The sequence below is a fragment of the Mustela nigripes genome, chromosome 5, assembly GCF_022355385.1.
Source record: "Mustela nigripes isolate SB6536 chromosome 5, MUSNIG.SB6536, whole genome shotgun sequence".
Lineage (NCBI taxonomy): Eukaryota > Metazoa > Chordata > Mammalia > Carnivora > Mustelidae > Mustela > Mustela nigripes.
The window spans coordinates 66,038,730-66,059,818 of NC_081561.1; the positions used below are offsets into that span (position 1 = coordinate 66,038,730).

Here is a 21,089-nt window from a genome sequence, read left to right on the forward strand (position 1 = left end):
TGCCTTATGTAATGTTTTCAGGACACAAAAGTAAACTGATAAAAGGAAAAAAATAAAATCAGGGCCATACATCTAAAGAAGCTCATAAAATAAGAACTTAAATAACTCATCCAGGAAAACGCCGCTTTAAGGAAAGTGTCAAGGAATTCATCTGATCACCTGCATGTAATCATTTTTAAGTGCTATATAAATGTATTATTGGGGAGCCTAGGTGGCTCAGTCAGTTAAGCATCTGTCTGCCTTTGGCTCGGGCTGGGTCTTGGGGTCCTGGGATCGAGCCCCATATCGGGTTCCCTGCTCAGTGGGGAGTCTGCTTCTCCTTCTGCCTCTGCTCCTCCCCATGGCTTGTGATTTCTCTCCCTAATAGATAAATTTTTAAAAATGTACTATTGAGCACTGTTCATCTAGCATTTTCAGGTAAGTATATGATGGCAGCAGTGGGATGAGGACGCCACCGAAAACCCTAGTACAGAGAGGGTGTAAAGGCTCCCGGCTAATCCGTGGAAGGTCAAACTACCTGAAAGAGAAGAAGAGTGAAGAGAGTTGGTCTCCTCCAAGGAGAAGGTCAGGGGAAAGACTTCTGAGGCTCCTACAGAGCAGACACATGCAGGGAAGTGGTTCTGTTTCATGAGGATCGTGTTACAGACTATGAAAGAGGAAGCATGCTGTCTCAGGGCTGACCAGGGAGCCCTTCCTGACACTGTGCCTATCAGTCAGTTAGGTGACTACAAGGTAAGGACTGACTCAGAATGATATACGACCCCTGGCTGGGGAGCAGGCTCAGTATACATGTGTCATGATACCCTGGTTAAAATTATTCTTAAAAACTAACATATTGCCACATTTTCTCCATTTTCCTCAGGTTCCTGTATTACTCTTACTTTTATTTAGCAAACATTCATGACTGCTGGTTAACTCAGCCCCTCGGCACACGCTGTTGGACCCCATATTGTATAAAAACAGACCACAGGAGTATTCAGGTTAAAGGGTCAAAAGAAGGGCCAAGTCCAGCACACACTTCCTCTTCTAGGACCTGCCCAGAGACCACCCACAGAGACAGGTGGCATGGCACCAAGACACCGTGGATGTGAACAGGCTCTAAGGAGTCCAGGGCCCCCACTGTCAGCTGCTCAGAGGCTTTTCATCGAGGCTTAAACATCTTGAATATGTTAGCTCTCACAACTTGTCCTCGGTTACAGTTTCTCCCTTATTCTGGATCAGATGCCAGAGAGACAGAGCCAGCAGGCAGGCACGCACATGCCGCTCAGCTCACTGCCAGGGGGAGATCAGGCGGGGTCTGAAAGTCCCCCAGATGATAAGCTCGGAGAACTTCCCTCCTGCGAGACAGGCCATCCAGCCCTGGACATCCCAGCACATGCACACAGCACTCTCAAGTGTCAGCTGAAAGTGGTTCAGCTCAACCCTCTGGTGTCCCCAAGAGATGTGTGTCGCTGGGAAGAGCCTCCCACTGGCACTTACAAGATTACTTACTTTATCTATGAGGATGAGGCCAGGAAGCATCTTGAGGAAAGCATCTAAATAAGGGGAGTGCTAACAACTTCCACAACAACCACACTCCCCAATTCCCTCCAGACCAACAGCATTATGATAGAAAATGGAATATCGTTACTATATGATTTAATTTATAGAAAGTTTAGAAACAGGCAAAACTAAGCGGGGTGCTAGATGTCAGTGAAGTAGTCACCTATGAGGGAGGAGGGACCAGAAGGAAACATGGCGGTGGGGGGCAGGGGGGAGGACTTCAGCAGTGCTAGAAATGTTCCACGTCTTGATACAGGTGCTGGCTATTCACAGGAAATATATTGAGCTGTGCATGTAGGAGATACGTGCTTTTTATTTATTTTTTTAAAGATTTTATTTATTTATTTGACACATACACACAGAGAGAGGGCACAAGCAGAGAGAGCGGCAGGCAAGGAGAGGGAGAGGCAGGCTCCCCACTGGGCAAGGAGCCCAATGTGGGACTCGATCCCAGGATCCTAAGATCATGACCTGCACTGAAGGCAGATGCTTAACCGACTGAGCCATCCAGGTGCCCTGAGATATGTGCTTTTTAAAAAGTATATTATTCTTCAATATAAAGTTTATATTTTAAAAAGCAAACAAAGAATGTCCTTTAAGCCCATAATGAAAACCCATCATTACTACAGAGGTCTGTCCAGTTTCATCCTTGGCCTCCATACCTCACGAGACAGGGAGGAACAGGATGGGCAGGGTGGGTATCACACACAGAGTAGGAGATGAGGAAGAGAAGGAAGCCTCCTGGGAACAGAGAGCACGAGCTGGAGTACAACCGCAAGAGTCAGGGACCAAGACATGGTGGCAGAGTCCATGATCCCTGAGTATGGGAGGTCAGGGGGAGTTCTAACCAACAACTCCTTTTCTCTGAAAATCTGAGTACTATCAAAAAGTAACTGCATGTCTCACCCCTCACCTCTTTCAGGACTTAGCGCCACTGTCCTCTCCTCAGTGTGACCCTGGCTCACTGCCCTGTTTGAAATCTGCTCCTGTCGCCACTCTTGCCAACAGGGCATCACCCCTGCTTTATTTTTCTCCATAGCACTCGTCACAATCTGCCAAAAACTACCTGTGATTTTATTCATTATCTGTTTCTGCTCATCAGAAGTCAGGTTCTATGAAGCGATTTCTTTTTATGTATAATTTGCATACAGTAGACTACACATAAGTGCACAGTCCCCTTTTATTTTTTGGAAGAGAGAGGGATCATGTGTGCAAGCAGGGTGGGGGAAAGGGGCAGAGGGAAAGAAAGAATCTCAAGGAGACTCCATGCTCAGCACAGAGCCCGATGTGACCCTGAGATCACGACCTGAGAGGAAATCAAGAGTCAGACATTTAACCGACTAAGCCACTCAGGTGCCCCCACAGTCTGTTCTGACCCATATATACATCTGTGTAAGAGACACCTCAGTCCAAATAGAGAACATTTCCAGCATCCCAGAAATTTCCTCATGCCCCTTCCCAGTCTCCAGCCAACCACTGCTTTGATTTCTATTGCCATGGATTATTTCTGAACTCCATTTTTTTTCTTTTTTTTTGTTTTTTAAGATTTTATTTATTTATTTGACACAGAGAGATCACAAGTAGGCAGAGAGGCAGGCAGGCAGAGAGAGAGAAAGAGAGAGAGGAGGAAGCAGGCTCACTGCCGAGCAGAGAGCCTGATGCGGGACTCGATCCCAGGACCCTGAGATCATGACCTGAGCTGAAGGCAGCGGCTTAACCCACTGAGCCACCCAGGCGCCCTGAACTCCATTTTTAAAAAATGGAATCACACAGGGATGCCTGGGTGGCTCAGTTGGTCAGACGTCTGTCTTTGACTTATGATCATGATCCCAGGGTATTGGGATCAAGTCCCACATCGGGCTCCTTGCTCAGTGGGGAGTCTGCTTCTCCTTCTGCCTGATGCTCCCCCACTTTGTGCTTGTTCTCTCTCTCTCTCTCTCTCTGAAAAATAAGTAAATAAAATAAAAACTTTAAAAAAAATGGAATCACACAATGTATACTTTTTTGGTATCTGACTTTTGCTCAACAGTGATTTGGGGATAGTTTCTTCCACACTGTGTTTATTGATAGTTCATTCTTTTTATTGCTGAGTACGAATCCATTGAAATTTTCCTGTTCCAGATTATTTGGGTTGGTTCCAATTTTTGTCTATACGAAAAAAGTTGTGGTCTTTAGGAAACTATACAGTCTTTTGGAAACTGTAAGCTTTCATTGAATAAACATCTAGAAGTAAAAGCCACTGATTTTTGTCTACTTGATTTACTTATGGTCATATCCCCAGTGCCCAGTATAGATGCTCAATGAATACTTGCTATCCATCTCTTAGAAGAGAAAAAACTTCTGGCTAACTCAGCAAAGCATCGAAATATTGTAATTCACTGCCCTCTGGTGGCCAGCCCCAGCAAAGCCATACTAATCCCCGAAAGTCTTACAAAGTTACAGTGACATTTTCATTCTGTCATTCATCTAGACATGTATGGAAGGCCTGTTTTGGACATCAGACTAAAAGCACTGGGAATATAAGATATTTAAAGTAGTCTTTGGTATCAGAGAATCCTACAGTCTGGTGGCAGAGAGCAGGAAGACAACACAAACCATAACCAGCGTGGTGGTGAAGGGCTACAAAAGAAACGTACAGTGTTATGGAAGGAGCACTACAGGGGTGATGCAGGCAAGGCGAGGGTGAGGGCAGGCTTCCTTTTGTAAAGGATGCATGAGGATTTGCCCAGGGGAGAAGAAGGAAAGGGTGCAGGACAGGCTTTAGATTATACGTGTCAATTTGGGACGGCTGAGTTGAAGGGGTGGGAAAGGAGCAGATCCCACAGGGCCTTGCGTGAGCTAGTTAACCTGGCTGCTTGAATCTGTATGTGACAGGGTGTTACCAAAGGGCTTACGCAGAGGAGGTGCATGGACAAGTTTGTGTTTGAACGGTGTATAAGAGAGAAAACCGGAGGAGGGAAAACACGCTTGGTCATTTCAGCATCCAGGGCAGTCACAGGAGAATGGAGAGGGAAGCAGACTCAGGAAACACTGAGAACTTAAAATCATCATAGCTTTGTGACTCGTTGGATATAGAAGGTTGAAACTCATGCCCAGTTCTTACCATTTCTGACTCAGGATTCAGGAAATGTTGCCTATTAAGAGAAAAGCATGGCCGGGTGTGGGGAGAAAAGGAGTTGGTGAAACATGGAGGCTGAGGAGCCTCAGGGTAGCAGAAATTGCAGGCTGTCCACAAATAATTATTCCCCTCTACTTCTTGGTGAAGGGTACTGGCCACCCCGGTTTCCAGCCTCATTTGCTGCTAGCTATGGCCATATGACTCAGTGCAGACAGAAGAGATCCAAACCCAAGCACATATACAACCTTGGGAAGTGTCCTTAAATGGAATGAGTATGCCTTTCTTCCTTTCTTCCTCCATACTAGATGGAATACAGACGTGATGGCTGGAGCACATGCAGCTATACTGGATTGCAAGAAAGAAACCAGAGGCTGAATGAAAATGGTAGCACAATAAGACAAAAGAGCCTGGTCCCTGATATCTTAGGGCAGCACACAAGCCCTGGACTACTGACCTCTCAACTTTCCATATGAGAGAAATACGCTTTTCTATCTTCTAAAGATACTATTATTTGGGGTTCCTGGTCACACGTAGCCACGCTAGCCCTAACTGATCTTTTACAACATATCCAAGTGGAAATGTCACGCAGGAAACTGGACTCAAAAGTCAGAGGTCTGGGAAAGACTTCCCTTCTGGGGGCTCCATGGCTATGATGTTTCTAAAAACACATGATTCAAGTAAAACTTGAAATGGAAATCCCACTATACCGCTTCCTACAGAAGAGACAAGGGAAAGTGATTTAATACTGTTTCATTTTTTACTGACAGAAACCAGCAGACACCACTCTGTTTTTGAAAACAAGATCACGAACTCTGCTCTTCTGCAGGATTGCTTCATATGTATCCCTTGAAGAGTTGCCATTTAGCCATTTATTTTTATGATGGCCACACTATCGGTTATACTGGACCACTATGTTCATAGCCAGATCAGTAATATCATCTGAGCCCGAAAGTTCTCATAGATGAGAGTCATCTGGAGGTCCTCTGCAGGCCTGGGGGTCAGAGGCCCAGTGTCTCCTTTAGCACCATCACCCTGGGCCCAGTGTGACCACGCTGCTGCCTTATCCGTAGGGGACCCACCTCCCCATGGGCAGGTTGGTTTCAGCAGATAAAGAAGCTGCCTGGGGGCCAGGCTAGCAAGAGACAACTTCTCTGTCAACTCAGAGGGAGTTACTTTCACAACAAACATGACACACCACAAAATAAGGCCAGGTGCTAATTTACAGAAGTGACAGTGGTGGGACCAAGCAGATCAGGGAGAGATACAGGAGAAGCTCTGATAGAGCAGATCCTCCATGCTACAGTTCAGGGATATGGGGCAGTGGGGGAAGGCTACCTGGTGGGACCTGCCCAGGATGACAGGGCAACAGTCTGGCTTATCCCACAGGCAAAAGATATCTGAGGTCCCCTGCTTAGAGAGTGTCACAGTAAGAGCCTTTACAGCAGCTCCTTATTAGGACATGATACCGTTAGAGAAGGGAAGAAAAGCAGCATTATTACCCAGACAGGAGAATTAGTCTCATTTTTTTAACATAAGCTCTATGCCCAACATGGGGTTTGAACTCATGACCCTGAGATCAAGAATCATACACTCTACTAACTGAGCTAGCTAGGTGACCCAAGAATTCTTCTTGAAGGCAACAAACAATGTTGCATCTCTGTTCAAGAAAGATCTTGAGGCTGAAGAGAAGTCTGAATGCCTTACTTCTTTAAAACTTAATTTATAAACCTCAACTAATGAATACATACATAAAATGTGGTATATCCATGTAATAGAATATGACCATCAAAAGGAAGGAAGTACTGACAGAGACTACAACATGAATGAATCTCAAAAATGTGGTTGGTAAGTGAAAGAAGCCAGGCACAAAAGACCACATACTGTAAGACTCCATTTATATGAAATGTCAAGAAAAGGCAAACCCATAGAGACAAAGTAGATTAGCAATTGCTTAGGGGTAGAGGGAATGGGAAGCTTGGGGGTGATGACTAAAGGATTCAGGGCTTCTTTGGAAGGTTGATGAAAATGTTCTAAATTGATTGTGGTGATGCTTACACAACTCTATATACTAAAAACTACTCAACTATACATTTCAGTGGGTGAATAATACGGTATATGAATTACATCTCAATAAAGATGCTACAATTTTTAAAAGCCCACAAAACTTAACTTGTAAGTTTATTGTAACTCCAATAAAAATTCTAAAAGGTTCCTACTTCTTGAATTTGGCAAGTTGATTCTAAAGTTCATGTGGTGGGCAGAAGACATAAACAGACATTTCTCCAAAGAAGACATACAGGTGGCCAACAGACACATGAAAAAGGCAACATCACGCACCACCAGGAAAATGCAAATCAAAACCACAATGAGATATCACCTCACACCTGTCAGAATGGCTAAAACCAACAACACAAGAAACAACAGGTGTTGGTGAGGATGTGGAGAGAAAGGAACCCTCTTGCACTGCTGGTGGAAATGCAAACTGGTGCAGCCACTATGGAAAACACTATGGAGATTCCTTGAAAAATTAAAAATAGAACTCCCCAGTGATCCAGGAATAACACTACTGGATATTTACCCAAAGAATACAAAAACAGAAATTAAAAAGCATACATGCACCCCTATATTTATAGCAGCATTACTTACAATAGCCAAGATATAAAAGCAACCCAAGTGTCCACCAATAGATGAATGGATAAAGAAGATGATGTGTATGTATATACACGATGGAATATTACTCAGCCATAAGAAGGAATGAAACCTTGCCATTTACAATGACAAGGATGGAGCTAGAGGGTATTACGCTAAGCGAAATCAGTCAGTCAGAGAAAGACTGATACCATATGATTTTGTTCATGTGGAATTTAAGAACAAATGAAACAAACAAGCAAAGAGAGAAAGGGGGCAGACCAAGAAACAGACTCTTAACTGTAGAGAACAAACTGATGGTGATCAGAGGGGACAGGGTTGCGGGGGATGGATGAAACAGGTGATGGAGATTGAGCAGGGCACCTGTGACGAGCACAAGGTGACGTGTGGAAGTGTTGAATCATTATATTGTGCACCTGAAACTAATATTAAATATAAATTTAATTATAAATGTAATTATAAATTTAATAAATTTAAATATAAATTTAAAAAAAGAAAAAGGTGGATACATAAAGTTCACATGGAAGAAGAGCCATGACAAGTTTTTAAAAAGGATGATGAAAGGGCCCTGGAATAATGACAAAAACACACTATAAATCTCAAAACCCCAAGCTGTGTGCTGCTTGCATAGAAATGGAGATAAATGGAACAGAATAAAGAAGTAGAGCTGTGTAAATAAAGGAATTAGTATTATATTATGAAGAGGCCTGTCATAGCAGCGAAGAAAGGATGGTTATTTATAAACTGTGCTGAAATAATGAACCACTGGGTTGCACAGGAACTTTAATCTCAACCCTCACCACACGGGAAAGCAAATTAATAATGAAATTTTAAAAGCTAAATGTAAAAACAAGCCCACAAGAGAAGAAAACACGGGAGCACATTTTCATAATACTGGGGTGGGGAAGGAAAGACTTTCTTTTTTTTTTTTTTTTTTTAAGATTTTATTTATTTGACAGACAGAGACCACAATTAGGAAGAGAGGCAGGCAGAGAGAGAGGAAGAGAAGCAGGCTCCCTGCTGAGCAGAGCCCAACTCTGGGCTTGATCCCAGGACCCTGGGATCATGACCTGAGCCGAAGGCAGAGGCTTTAACCCACTGAGCCACCCAGGCACCCCAAGGAAAGACTTTCTAAGCAAGATACTGAATCTCAAAACCGACAGTTTTTGAGCGCTGGTTTACTAGTCGTTTGCCAGCCCCTCCACTAAAGGGCTGGGCCTCGCTTGTTGGCTTGGTCTCTCTCCCGGGGCCCATAACAGGAGCTCATTAGGGGCGCCTGGGTGGCTCAGTGTGTTAAACCACTGCCTTCAGCTCGGGTCATGATCTCAGGGTCCTGGGATCAAGTCCCGGAATCGGGCTCTCTGCTCAGCAGGGGGCCTGCTTCCCTTTCTCTCTCTCTGCCTGCCTCTCTGCCTACTTGTGATCTCTCTCTGTCAAATAAATAAATAAAATCTTAAAAAAAAAAACAAAAAAACAGGAGCTCATTAACACCTGCTGAATGGGCAGATTTGATTACATAAAATTAGGAAATTCTACATAAGGAGACACAATAAACAAAGTTAAAAGACAAGTCATGGTCCTGGAGAAAAATAATATTAGGTTGAGCCATATAAAATTCCCATTTTGGGGGAGTAGGGGTAAAAACGGCTAAATTTTAGGGGGCGCCTGGGTGGCTCAGTGGGTTAAGCTGCTGCCTTCGGCTCAGGTCATGATCTCAGAGTCCTGAGATCGAGTCCCGCATCGGGCTCTCTGCTCAGCAGGGAGCCTGCTTCCCTCTCTCTCTGCCTGCCTCTCCATCTACTTGTGATTTCTCTCTGTCAAATAAATAAATAAAATCTTTAAAAAAAAAACAAAAAAAAAAAACGGCTAAATTTTAGCAGTATCATGTGGTGGGACCTAGTATTTTTCACACATACCAAATAAAGGATGACTATATCTAATTTACAAAAGGTTCTTACAAAACAACAAGACCAGCAATCCAATAGAGAAAAATGGTAAAGAATTTGAACAGATTGCAAAGAAACAAATGCTACTGTGCACCCCTCACTGGAGGAGAGCAAGTGGAACAAAAACTAAAACACAGACCATGGATAATTTGCCAGACTGGTGAAACAGAATTAATTTAGGTATCTAGTTTTGCTAAGGATGTGAAGAACAGTGCACCCACACATTAGTGGTTGGAGTACAAATGTCTTTGGAATGTGATTTAGTAGCACTGTTTGGCATGCTTTTAGGAAGGACTACCAGTTTTACTTCTAGGACTCTCTTTCAGAGAAACATGTATTTTTTTTTTTTTTTAAGATTTTATTTGTCTGAGAGAGAGAAAGAACACAAGCAGGGGGAGCCTCAGGCAGAGGGAGAAGCAGGATCCTCGCTGAGCAGGGAGCCCAATGCGGGACTCAATCCCAGGACCCTCAGACCATGACCAGAGCCAAAGACAGACACTTCACTGACTGAGCCACCCAGGGCCCCGTTCTGATTTTTTTAATGAGCATGTACTTCTACCACATTTTTTTTTTTTTAAAGGCAAAGGGCAGTAAGAAATGAACTGCCCTCTTTGGGGCACAGAATGGAGCAGAAGGAGCCATTAGAAGAATGGGAATTAAGTCAAAATACCACAAAAATCATATAAAGAGGACACGTATTAAGGTCAAAAGACCTGGGTATGAATCTGGAAAGCTCATTAAATCTCTGAGCCTTGGATTTCTCACTTGTAAAGTGAGTTGATACACCTACCTTAAAGAGATATTGGGGCCTACTGAATGAAATACAGTATGTCAAAGTGCTTTGCAAAACAGTAAAGTGCTTAAGAACCAGGGTATTATGGTTGGCATGGCAAAGCCCCAGGCTGAAAACTGGAAAAACAAGGGCGAAAGCTACAGACTCCTAAGGGGAGAAGAGAGGGATGGGAACTGATGGACTAAGAGAGAGATTTAAGAGACACACCAACCAATTAGAACGTGTGGACCCAATTCAAACAAATTATTAAACATATTTATGAGAATCAGAAAAATATGAATGCTGACTGTATATTAGATTATACCAAGAAGCTATTACAACTTTTTAGCTGTAATAGGGCATTATGGCTGTGCGTTTCTTTAATCACTGTCTTCTAGAAGTACATACGGAAATATCTGTGGATGAAACAATACGATATCTGGTATTGCTTCCAAATAATTCACAAAGAGGAAAGGGTGGAAATGGACAGAGGGAGGGATGGAACAAGACTGGCTGGTGAAGCCAGGTGAGATATGGAGATTAGTGGTATGATATTTTTCTACCTTTACAAATGTCTGAAATTTAACCTATTTAAAGTTTTTATTAAAAAAAAAAAATGGGGACACCTGGGTGGCTCAGTTAGTTAAACAGCTGCCTTCGGCTCGGGTCATGATCCCAGCGTCTTGGGATTGAGTCCCATATCAGGCTCCTTTCTCTGCGGGGGGCCTGCTTCTCCCTCTGACTCTGCCTGCCACTCTGTCTGCCTGTGCTCGCTCTCGCTCGCTCGCTCTCTCTGACAAATAAATAAATTAAAAAAAAAAAATGGATGGACCTTCCTCAGTCTAGGAGGAGGTACTAAGACCCTTCTGAAGTCTGTCGCAGAAGTGAAACTGGGTAGAGCGTTGCCAAGACTGGCCCCAAGGAAGGGCGGAGAAGCCCATGCATAAAGACCATAGGTCAGCAGGCGGGCTGACAAGTACTAAGATCAGAATGCAGTCACATCTATCAAAGAAAAGCAGGGTGATGGGTGGGACCAACATCATTGTGCCTACAGGAAGAAGAGGAAAATTTGGTACAAAGTGTTAAGTGGCAGCTAACGGGATAATTAAATATCCAATTAGAACTGCAGCTGCTGCGGATTATTTGGAACTGGCTTGACACTGTTACCAGGATTTCATGCCAGCATCTACACTTCAAATGTCCGTTAGCGAATGGCTTAATATCTTCCTAGGCTCATCCTTTAATACTATTTCAGAAAAGTGTTATTGCAAGAAGCAACCCCCAAATCCCGACTGATCAGCTGCACTACTCTTAATAAAGTTAAACGCGCAGAAATAAGCTGTCTCTGAAAGCTGACCTATTAATGTGAAGGAAAAATGAAAAGGCCTCTAGCAAAAGCTTTATTTATATGCTTTTGGTAGGTACATTTTAACTCGTCTTTCTTTTGCTTAGGATCCCCTGGTCGAGTGAGCAAGGGTGACCTAACTCCCAGGTCTGCCCTGGCTGCTGCCACTGAAGGGGACAAGAGACGGTGCCATTCAGTTGCCTTACTTTTCAGAGTGCCTCATTCATAAAAGACCAAAACACCATCCGCTGAGGCCCATCAGAAAACAAGGAGCGAGTTGGATCAAGTGAGATATTTTTACTTCTTCACCTTCCATGGGGCTCTACTCTGGTCTACTTCTCATTAGCCTCCTGCCCTCCAGCACTGGCTTCCTCCAAAACCCACAATAACCCACTGCCTCCAGAGCCTATCTAGTCTTCGCTCTGCCACCAATAAGGAGGCATGGCATCTCATGACCCATTGGTGAAATGAGGGGATGACACAATGGTGTTCTGAGGCTGCCTCCAATGTTCTGATTCCCCCAAGAGCTCCCCCTTAACTTGCTGAGAGAACCAACATGACAGATGGGTTTTCCGGTGAGTCTCCAAGCACAAGCAGTAGAGGAAACCAAACGGAGGAGGGGAAGATCCTTCACCCCTTTCAAGACTCCGCCTAATTCAGGCCTGGCTGGAGGAGGAGGCTGGAGGTATAAGAAAACCTAATCGCCCGCATAATATCTACTCATTTTATCCAAAGTGACGAACACCTAATGGGGCAAGAGGAGAAGGAGGAGGAGGGAAATAGAGGTCCAGGGGCTCTCCTAGGCCCTTTCTGCTAGCTCCAAAGTGAGCTGGATTCTGGTGCCCCCAGCTTTCCTCCCCTACGTGGCCACATCCCGCTGCTAAGATACAGTATGTGAACTCAAGTGTGAAAACCTCATGTACACTCTAAAAATTTAGCTTTCGTGAAGGAGGGCCTGTGTTTGAGACAAGTTCAAAACAATCCCCAAATGGCCTCAAATAAAGCACTGAACCATCTGTGTATGGCAGAACATAAAGGTATCCATTTGGCCCTTCTGTGACAAAGCAGGTCCTTTGGGTGAGATCTGTGGCCATCTCAAGAGAGAAATGAATTCCAGGCTGCTTACTGCTGTCAAAATAGGTTTAGCAGTGTACTCGAGGGCCATGATCTCTTTTTGGCAAGACATGCCTCCTGGCTGCACTCTTGGGAAAAACAAACACACTGCAGATCAGAAAGAGCAATAGTTCATTCAACTTGGTACTCATGCTTCTTACCCACATATTCTGAGAGGAAGACGACAAAGAACGGAGTGACCAGGTCATTAATTCCCTGGACATACCCACTGGCAGGGTGTCGGATGGCCCAAATAAACAGAATTCTTTCGAAGATCTAGGAAAATGAGAAAGAAGACATGACTGTTAAATCATAGGGATACCCTCTCTCCCTTAAGTTACCTACCTCACAATGTACCTCAGGGATGAGGCCAAATTTTTATTAAATTCTAGAACTACTGTGGGACAAACCAAGTATACAAAAATGCAGAAAGTTTGTAAGAAGCTGGCTGTTTTTAAGCAGGGGTGGAACGTTCTTGCCCTTTATTTCTCTTTGCAGTAGGCAGTCACTGTGATCTACAAGTGAGAAAAGGCAGGACAATGACACGAAGGACTGAGGAGAAGATCTGCCATGTATGGACTAACCAGGACACCATGATCCCATAACCACTGGCTCTCCATATCCAGAAGCAAGATGGTAGAACATCTAAGTACTAATACCTTTTCCAAATTTTTTTTTTATTATCACAGGATGTGGAGAGGAAACACCCTCTCCACCACACGCTCCTTTCTCCCCACTGAGATGGAAAGAAATGTAGGCCTAGATGTACTTCTAGCCCAGCCTAACTGGGAGCCAGTGACAGACCTTTAATGCTGGAAGTCACTTCGTGTATCAGGATGCAACCCAGACATTCACTGGGGACAGGAAGTCAAATAACCTAATCCTACAGCTGGGAACTTGGCAAACAGAGAAATCAGCCTGGGCCTCCATGGGAAAGCTGCTAGGGATAAGAATATTAGCCACAGGAGACCAGAACCTACAGTGGGGAGAAAAAAAAATCTTTCAGGTCCCTTTTCAGCGTCTGGCCCTGGCCCCTTCAGCTACACTCCCTCTGCCTTCATTAGGCCCTCTCAGTGTCCCCTACCCCGTCTTCTCTGATGCTACTTGTCTCCTGACTTCATCCTGGTGACTACAACTTCCCAGTTCAATACATTCTTTACACTGGCTCTGACTGGGCTGCCTCATGTCTCGGGGAGCCACAGGAGAGGGATGGCAGAGCTGACAGTGGTCGCAAGCAGGGGGCAAGAGAGATAAGTGGGTCTCCACAGCACATGGGCTCTGGGGGCAGACTGCAGAGGGCCTTCTCTGAGTTTAGGTGCAAGGGAGAACCTCCCTCTCCCCCAGGGAGAACAACAGCAAGGAAATGCTTGTATGGTTTTAGAGTTGGTGAGCCAGGGTAGGAGAGAAGTGGAGAATCTGGAGACACAGTAAAGGCCGTTTCCCAGCCCCCATGTTGCATCTGCCTTCCAGCTGGCAGAGGGAGCTGAGAAACACACCCACTGTCAACACTCCTGCCCTTACAGGCAGTGAGAACCAAGCCCTGCCTGGAACCGAGCTGGCCTCTCTGCCTCCACTAGACTTGCCCACTGGCTCTCTGAGGCCCAGGGAAGGGTGTGGCATCCTCATCTGTGTGAGGCCCAACATGCCAATGGAGGCCCTTTTAAATTCTTTCCTTCCTTCCTTGAAACAGAAGTTCAAACTGGACCCACCACATTCAGGAAGATCTAAAGGAGGTCCTGCCCTGTGGTCTTTGTCTGCCCGGGCATCTCTGTTAGGTCTGAAGGACTCACCAGGGCTTCTACTCAGTTCCTTGTGAATACACAAATCCCAACTGACTGGTTTTAACAGTGGCCAAGTACATGGAAGCCAGCGGTTCACAGACAGGAGACATGTGAGAATCCCTCTCCAGTAAGGATGGGACAGCGCAGACACACAGAAGTGAAAATGCTGAAGACAAGGGAACTGAAGAGCACCAGGCCTGGTTACCAGGGAGACCAGGGAATCTTCATTACAGACAGACAGCCTGGGATAATCTTGCCTTGCAGAGAGGAGGAAAGAGGATAATCCCTAAAGGTTTTTCGTGTACCTCTTGTACTTGTGTGGGTAATTCTGACTTGCTATAGTCAATTCTCAAGTATCTTTCAGATATGCAAAGCAAGTCTTTCAATATTCAGTGTTAGTTCTCTGCTCCTTGGCTGGCATTTCAAGAATTAAGTCATACTCTTTGACTATAGCCTGCTAGATGGAAAGATGATTCAAGAAAAAATGGAAAGAATATACTTTGAGTTTTCGTCTTTGTATTCATGTTCCACTACTAGGAAGAGTATTTTAAACAAACTACTTTCCCTGTCTCCAAGTTTACAGTAAGTATGCACAGGTAAAAGAGAAGTAGCTGAACATCTCCAAATTAAGTGGACTGAAAATAAATAAATAAATAAATAAATAAAAGTGTGGAATAAGCCAGGCTCAGCTGTGGGGAACAATGGAAGACATGAAAGGATCCTCAGTAGCTTTTTAGCTTCCCCTAAGCTGAATCTGGAGGTAACATAATGGTGTCACCTTCAAAATCTTCTTTATGCTATTGGTAAGTCATGAGGGGTCCCACCAGTAAAATTATGAATATACCCTAAAGTCAAAGAGACTATTATCTTGAGCCATATTATCACCATCCCTCTCTATATGAGGGTAAGTGAAAACAGAGTTCATTTCAGAGAGCACTTACACCCAGTGTCCTAGCTACTGCGAAGCTGTTAAGGAAATCCCTAATCTCAAGGAAGTAATAATTACTGCTTGGGTCAAAAAATAATAGTCCCAATGAGACCTTCCATGTGCTTCACTAATCTGTTAGGTCTTCCGATACCACTACTAATTCAACTTCCCGAACGGATTTCAAATACCCAAAAGGATTTAAACCAGGCACTCAAACAGGTGTGTGGACACGCATGTTCGTAGCAGCATGATTCACCATACCCAAAAGGGGGAAGAAATCCAACTGTCTATGGATGGACGAATGGATTAACAACATGTCTTGTACACACACAAGGAATATTATTCACTTTTAAAAGGAAGGAAATTCTGACACATGCTACAACGCAGATGAACCTTGAAGATATTATGTCAAGTGAAATAAGCCCGTAACACAAGGACAAACATTATATGATCCTATTTATTTGAAGTCCCTGAAATATTCAAATTCACAGAGACAGAACGTAGGATGGTGGTCGCTGGGGAATGAAGAATTACTGTTTAAAAGGTGTAGAGTTTCAGGTTGGGAAGATGGAAAGAAGTCCTCATGATGGGCAGTGGTGATGGTTGTCCAAGTGCGAATGTACTTAATGGCATCGAAACTGTGCCCTTGAAAATGGTTAAAACGGCACCTTTCATGTTATGTATACTTACCACAATAAAGACCCATGCCACCCCTGCCTGATAAAGTAGAGCAAACACAGGGCTAGGAATTCTAATGTGCAAGCTCAAGTCTCATTCTGTTACCAGAGAGCTGTAAGACTCTGGGTAAGTCCCTCCACTTCCCAAAGTTCCACCTGGCCCCTGGATTTGTTAAGAAGAGCCGGCGAGACAGCCCAAGAACGTGCCCTGCAAGCACCACAGTTCCATATCTGAACACAAGGCACTACAGGGGGAGAAGGGCCCAGAACATTAAGTGCTTCCCTCACCTCCTGTACAAGTGGCTGCTGGAACAACGGAATGAGTGGATTCGTCCTTGGAATGTCAATGTGAATCTGAAAAAGAGAAGTCAGGTCTAAAAACACAAATGCCGATTTGTTCTTTTGAGAAGTTATTTTCTTCGGAACAGGGAATTGAGTAAGAGTGAGACTCACTCGATTGAGAAAGCACTGACAGACACACCAAAAAAAGTCTAGAGAAGCCCACCTGTCCATCTGGAATACATTCCCATGACAGCAACAGCTCACATCAACTAGCAATAGGCTTCACAACCTAAGAGGATCAGCCTCTTTTTCCTGGTGCTCTGGAGTCTGTTTCACTCTGGGCTGGCACATACTCAACAGGTGTGATCGAAATGGGGAACTCTCCTTCAGAATCTTACTCATCAACAGTCGCCAAGGACTGGAAGGGCTCTGATGGCTGTGCTAATAAGCCAGGATGGGGAACCTGAGGAAGCTGGCCTTCAGTAACTGGCACTGCATGTCCTCACTTCTATCACCAAAGAAGTCACTATGGTCGATTTCTGCTTCAGGATTTCTCTGCACCCAGTCTAACGACCCCAAGGACTGTGTCAGTGGCAACAGAGGCTACTTCAGTTCCTGAGGCTTGCTGAGGACAGTTGCCAGCACCGGCCTTCCCCCCCATTTCCTTCCCTTCTCTTTTGGCGGGCTGTGGGGACCACTATGAGGGTGACGGAGCACTCCCTGCTGAGCTAGTCCTATAGACAGACAGACAGACAGGGGCCTGAGAGGGCGCTGCCGCTGCCAGAAGGACATACTGATGTCACACAGTCCAGAGGGCCTGGACTACTGAGCGAGCTCATCTTTCACTCTGTGCTCCAAAACCCTTACTATTTGCGATCTGAGGACCAACAGCCTTGGCATCATCTGAGAGTTTGTTCAAAGTGAAGGTCTCATCCTAGACCCAGTGAATCAGAATCTGTGTTTTATCATGATCCTTGGGTGGGTTTTTAATCAAGGTCCTAGGTGATTTGCATGCACAATAAAGTTTGAGAAGCACTGCCAGTGATTAATGCCCCCCCCAAAAAATCTATTCAAAATGGCTAAAATCAGAGCTACCCATTAGAAAGAGGGGAAGCAGTTCTGGGAATAAACTTAATTCCTAATGAACACACCAGAGCCTGTAGACTTGGAAATCCCACACTCCAACAGTACTCCTAGGAGACACACTGAAAATTATGACTAGTAACCAAAAAAGTTGATGACTGTACCTGTCGGTAGGTATCCTGGTGATGTTCCTCATTTCGAGAGTCATAATACTGCTCAATGAAGCCAAAATATTCCTCCCGCTTGCGCTGCAGGGTCAACTTCCTCCTCTCGGTGTTTGCGGGGAGATAGCCCTACAGACAGGACTGCTGGTCAGATGGAGACACACACTGGTTGCATGAATCTTTAATTTTTTATCTTAGCCTGAGGAGTGGCTTGGAAACTGTCAAAGGAGTGGAAGGACAACTGCCAAGAGGTCAAGAGTCCTCCCTTCCTGGGTCTGGCCACCCAGTGCTTGCCCTCTCCTCCTTCAACGAGCCCCGCATGTGGGCAGATGAAGCAAGGCCAGCCTTCCCAGGGTTAGTTAACCCCATGGCCCCGCACCACATGTGCAGCACATTCTGCTGGCGAGTACTGGAGAGCTCCCGGAGTTGGCGCAGCTGAGCAATGGATGTAGGTCAACAGGAGGGAACTGGACCCAAGTTGGGGCCTCTGAGGGCTGTATGTGTGCAAAGTAACAGGTCTGAGAATCCCAGCAATACAGCCCCCTCTGTGACGCACCTTGGTAGCGTGCCGTGGACGTCTGTGCCAGTCACATAACCTTTTTCATGGTAACAGTCAGAATTCCCAGCTAAGGAAGCTGAACAGAATCTGTGACACAGCAGTGACAACCCACAGACACAGAGCTCCTAGCAGCGACCTCCCGCCTTGCCAAACCTCCGGGCCAACTTCCCTCCTCACCCCGGTCTAGACCCCACTCTCCATTCCTGCATCTCCTGCTCCCCTTCTGTTCTCACCAAACCTCCTCTTCACAGCACCTGCCCCTCCTGGAGATGGCCCAGGCAGTGGTAACACGGCTGCGGGAGGGGGCAGAACTCAGGAGAGTGGCCCTTCCTCTTGAGGACATTTAGGTCCTACATCCCACGGCCAGTGCCTAGAGAGCAGGGACAGTGTTTTATTCATGTCCTCGTAACCACACAGCAGCTGGCACCACGCCTGGCAAACAGCAGGCCCTTAACCATTCCTGACTAATGAATGAGCGAATGTGACCAGCTCAGGAAATCCTAGCGTCCCTACCCCAGGGGCTGGCCCAGTGCTCGGTCCTTAGTAAAAGCGGGACTAGTGCAGGCTTCTGCGGGAGGCCCACTTCTCAACCCCACGACTACAGAGCGGCTCTCCACTGCTCCGGTTATCCCTGCTGGAAGAGCAGGGAACTCCAGGGAACATGGGAGCTGGCCCAAACACGTGCTGGGATTCCCAGCTCACTACACTCTTTCTCCCTGGTGTTGAGAACGTGAGATTGTGACTACAGGAAAAGCTGTGCTCTTCTATACGTGTGTGAATAAGCTTGCGAGAGTGCGTTTATCCACGCACAGGAAAAAGACAACAGTCCCACAGATCTGCCGTACCCAGTGGGACCGGAGGAGTCTATGCAGTAAGATGAATGTGTCCAGACTAACCTCAGCAGGTAAGAAGGGCTGTGTGAGGCTCACGCTTCTCTACACAGTGGGTAGAACTCACCGACAGGAGTCTCCAGGTTACAGGTCGAACCTCCCTGGGAACCCCTGGCCAGCTACACTTCCTCAGTTCATCTGCAAACAGAGAACAGCTGTGTTGGATGTGCTCTTCCCACAGGGCCCTAAAACGAACCTCAGCCGGCACTGCCTGACTCCACCCACCATTCCAGAAAGACCGCCGCCACCAGCACCAGCGGCTACTGACAAGCACAGGGAAAAAGCCCCCAACAGCAGCCCTGAGCAGCACAGTGGCCAAGACACGGCTCCGCAGTGGTGAAGCGGTCAGCTCGGAGGTCAGACTTAGAGGGGAAAAGGAAGCCCAGTGAGTGTGGATTTCAGTCCGAATCGCCTTGAGGAAGGGGAGACCAAAGCCAGGAGAGTTGCACTATGGTCTACGGACCACAGAATCCAGTCCCACCTAATTTGGTCCCTAATTCCTAGGAACATACTTCTGACTTAATACCTGCATGTCACTGCAATGGGCACCAGATCAGGAGATGCTGGAAAAGTAAAAGAAGGAAGAATAAAGAGCAATAGCTTCCAGGTCTCTCTGGGAGAGTTCCAGTCACCAGGAGCTCCTACCTCGCCCGGGGGGTGCCCAGGGACTCACCTAAGTCAGTGTTGTGGCTGGAGAGAAGCTGCCGAAATTTTTCTAGGCGGGTTTTCTCCCGAACAGTCATCGGGGGCGCCCCAGACGCATTCTGGTCAGAGATGCGGGCAACCAGGGGAATGATGGGTCGGAGAGGGAGGGACTGCTGTTTGTGCAGTGGGTTCCTCAGGCATGTATCACCTGCGATTGTGAAAGAGAGACCGGGTGGCATGTGGAGGATGGACAAGAACGAGCCTTACGCTGGCAGCTTGGCACCAGGCCCCCTGCCGAAACCGTGTCTGTGCTGCCTGAAGGTGCCCGCTGAGGGGGGCCGGACACCCAAAGGAGGAAGGATGGGCTGGGTTGTCGATCACCCTACCGAGGCGCCTTCCATGCTGTCAGAGACTCTGGATGACAGAGCAACTCTGAGCACTTTTGTGGCCACTCTAGAGGGCAAGCAAATGTTTTCTTTCTACCTCAACTTAGAATGTTCCTTCATGCCTAATGTTGCGTTTGGGGGGAACACAGCCTGAGGCCATATTTGCCTTCCCTTTCCACATCACAGAGCACATGAGAAATGATGACATGGGAAAGCGTGTGTGATAAAAACAGGTGGCTGCTGGCCTGAAACCCCAACCCCCACGCGGGAGCCCCAAGGGCTGAGAGGAACAGGAGGAGTGGCACCACTCAAAACTGTTCTCGGCCCACCCACGTGCCCTGAACACCAGGTGAGAAGCTCTGTCCCAAGGCAATTCTGTCTGGGGAGGCTAAAGTTCCTCTGTGCTCCCACATTTCCCACCCAGAGGAACCAGGTTTTAAGCCTGCTGGGATGTGACTGAAGGAACAGGAGCACAGACTCGAGCAGAACCATATGTCTGGTTCTAGACATTTCTAACCTAGTGGTACAGGACTGACACTGACTGAGTCCTCACTATGCGTAAGACATCAGGCAGGTCACATTTACCTGCGCTCTCTCAGATTCTCACAACACACGGTAGAGAACTGGCACTCCTTTATGGAGGAAGAAACTACAACTCAGAGGGGTGAATGGTGATTTGCTAGTGAGAAGACCTGAGATGCCACTTTAGGTCTGTGTGCCTCCAAAAGCCCTTATTTATTTTACTACCCCAAAGAAAACTCAGTGTTTTTGTTTTAAATTCTGACTGTCCTTCCATGGCTGTTCCATATTCTTTAACTGTCTGGGCCTTAAAAAGCAGTAGCCACAACCAGAATTAAATGAGGAACACACACAACTAGAGGGTTGACGGAAATGCCTGCCACAGGGTATTCGGCTGGGGAGCCTCGTGTCACATGGGGCCTAGAAAATGCGCACCACACACTGCAGAGCTGAGAGCAATGCGCACTTCTGATAGCACGGATTTTTTTTTAAAGATGTTTATGTATTTATTTGACAGAGAGAAGACAAGCAGAGGGCAGCAGGCAGAGGGAGAGAAAGCAGCAGGATCCTCACTGAGCAGGGAGCCTGACTCGACAGGGCCCCTGGGATTAAGATCTGAGGTGAAAGAAACTGCTTAGTGGATTGAGCCACCTAGGTGTCCCTCTGGTATCAGACTACTGGATGAGGCTC

The 21,089-nt window shown here is 46.2% G+C and overlaps 1 protein-coding gene across 3 annotated transcripts in view; it reads right to left on the reverse strand.

Annotated features, from left to right (window-relative positions):
• TBC1D22B (TBC1 domain family member 22B) overlaps nucleotides 1-21,089 on the reverse strand; it is a 74,201-nt gene that overhangs the window by 27,531 nt on the left and 25,581 nt on the right. For all 3 annotated transcript variants that reach the window (XR_009404448.1, XM_059400560.1, XM_059400559.1), the window contains exons 4-8: nucleotides 19,523-19,702; nucleotides 18,917-18,987; nucleotides 17,401-17,529; nucleotides 16,160-16,225; nucleotides 12,647-12,761 (exon numbers count right to left, since the gene is read on the reverse strand). Coding sequence is in view for 2 of the 3 variants with exons in the window: in XM_059400560.1 (XP_059256543.1) it covers nucleotides 12,647-12,761; nucleotides 16,160-16,225; nucleotides 17,401-17,529; nucleotides 18,917-18,987; nucleotides 19,523-19,702 (561 nt within the window). In the remaining variant the exon portion in view is untranslated. The remainder of the gene's footprint in view (nucleotides 1-12,646; nucleotides 12,762-16,159; nucleotides 16,226-17,400; nucleotides 17,530-18,916; nucleotides 18,988-19,522; nucleotides 19,703-21,089) is intronic.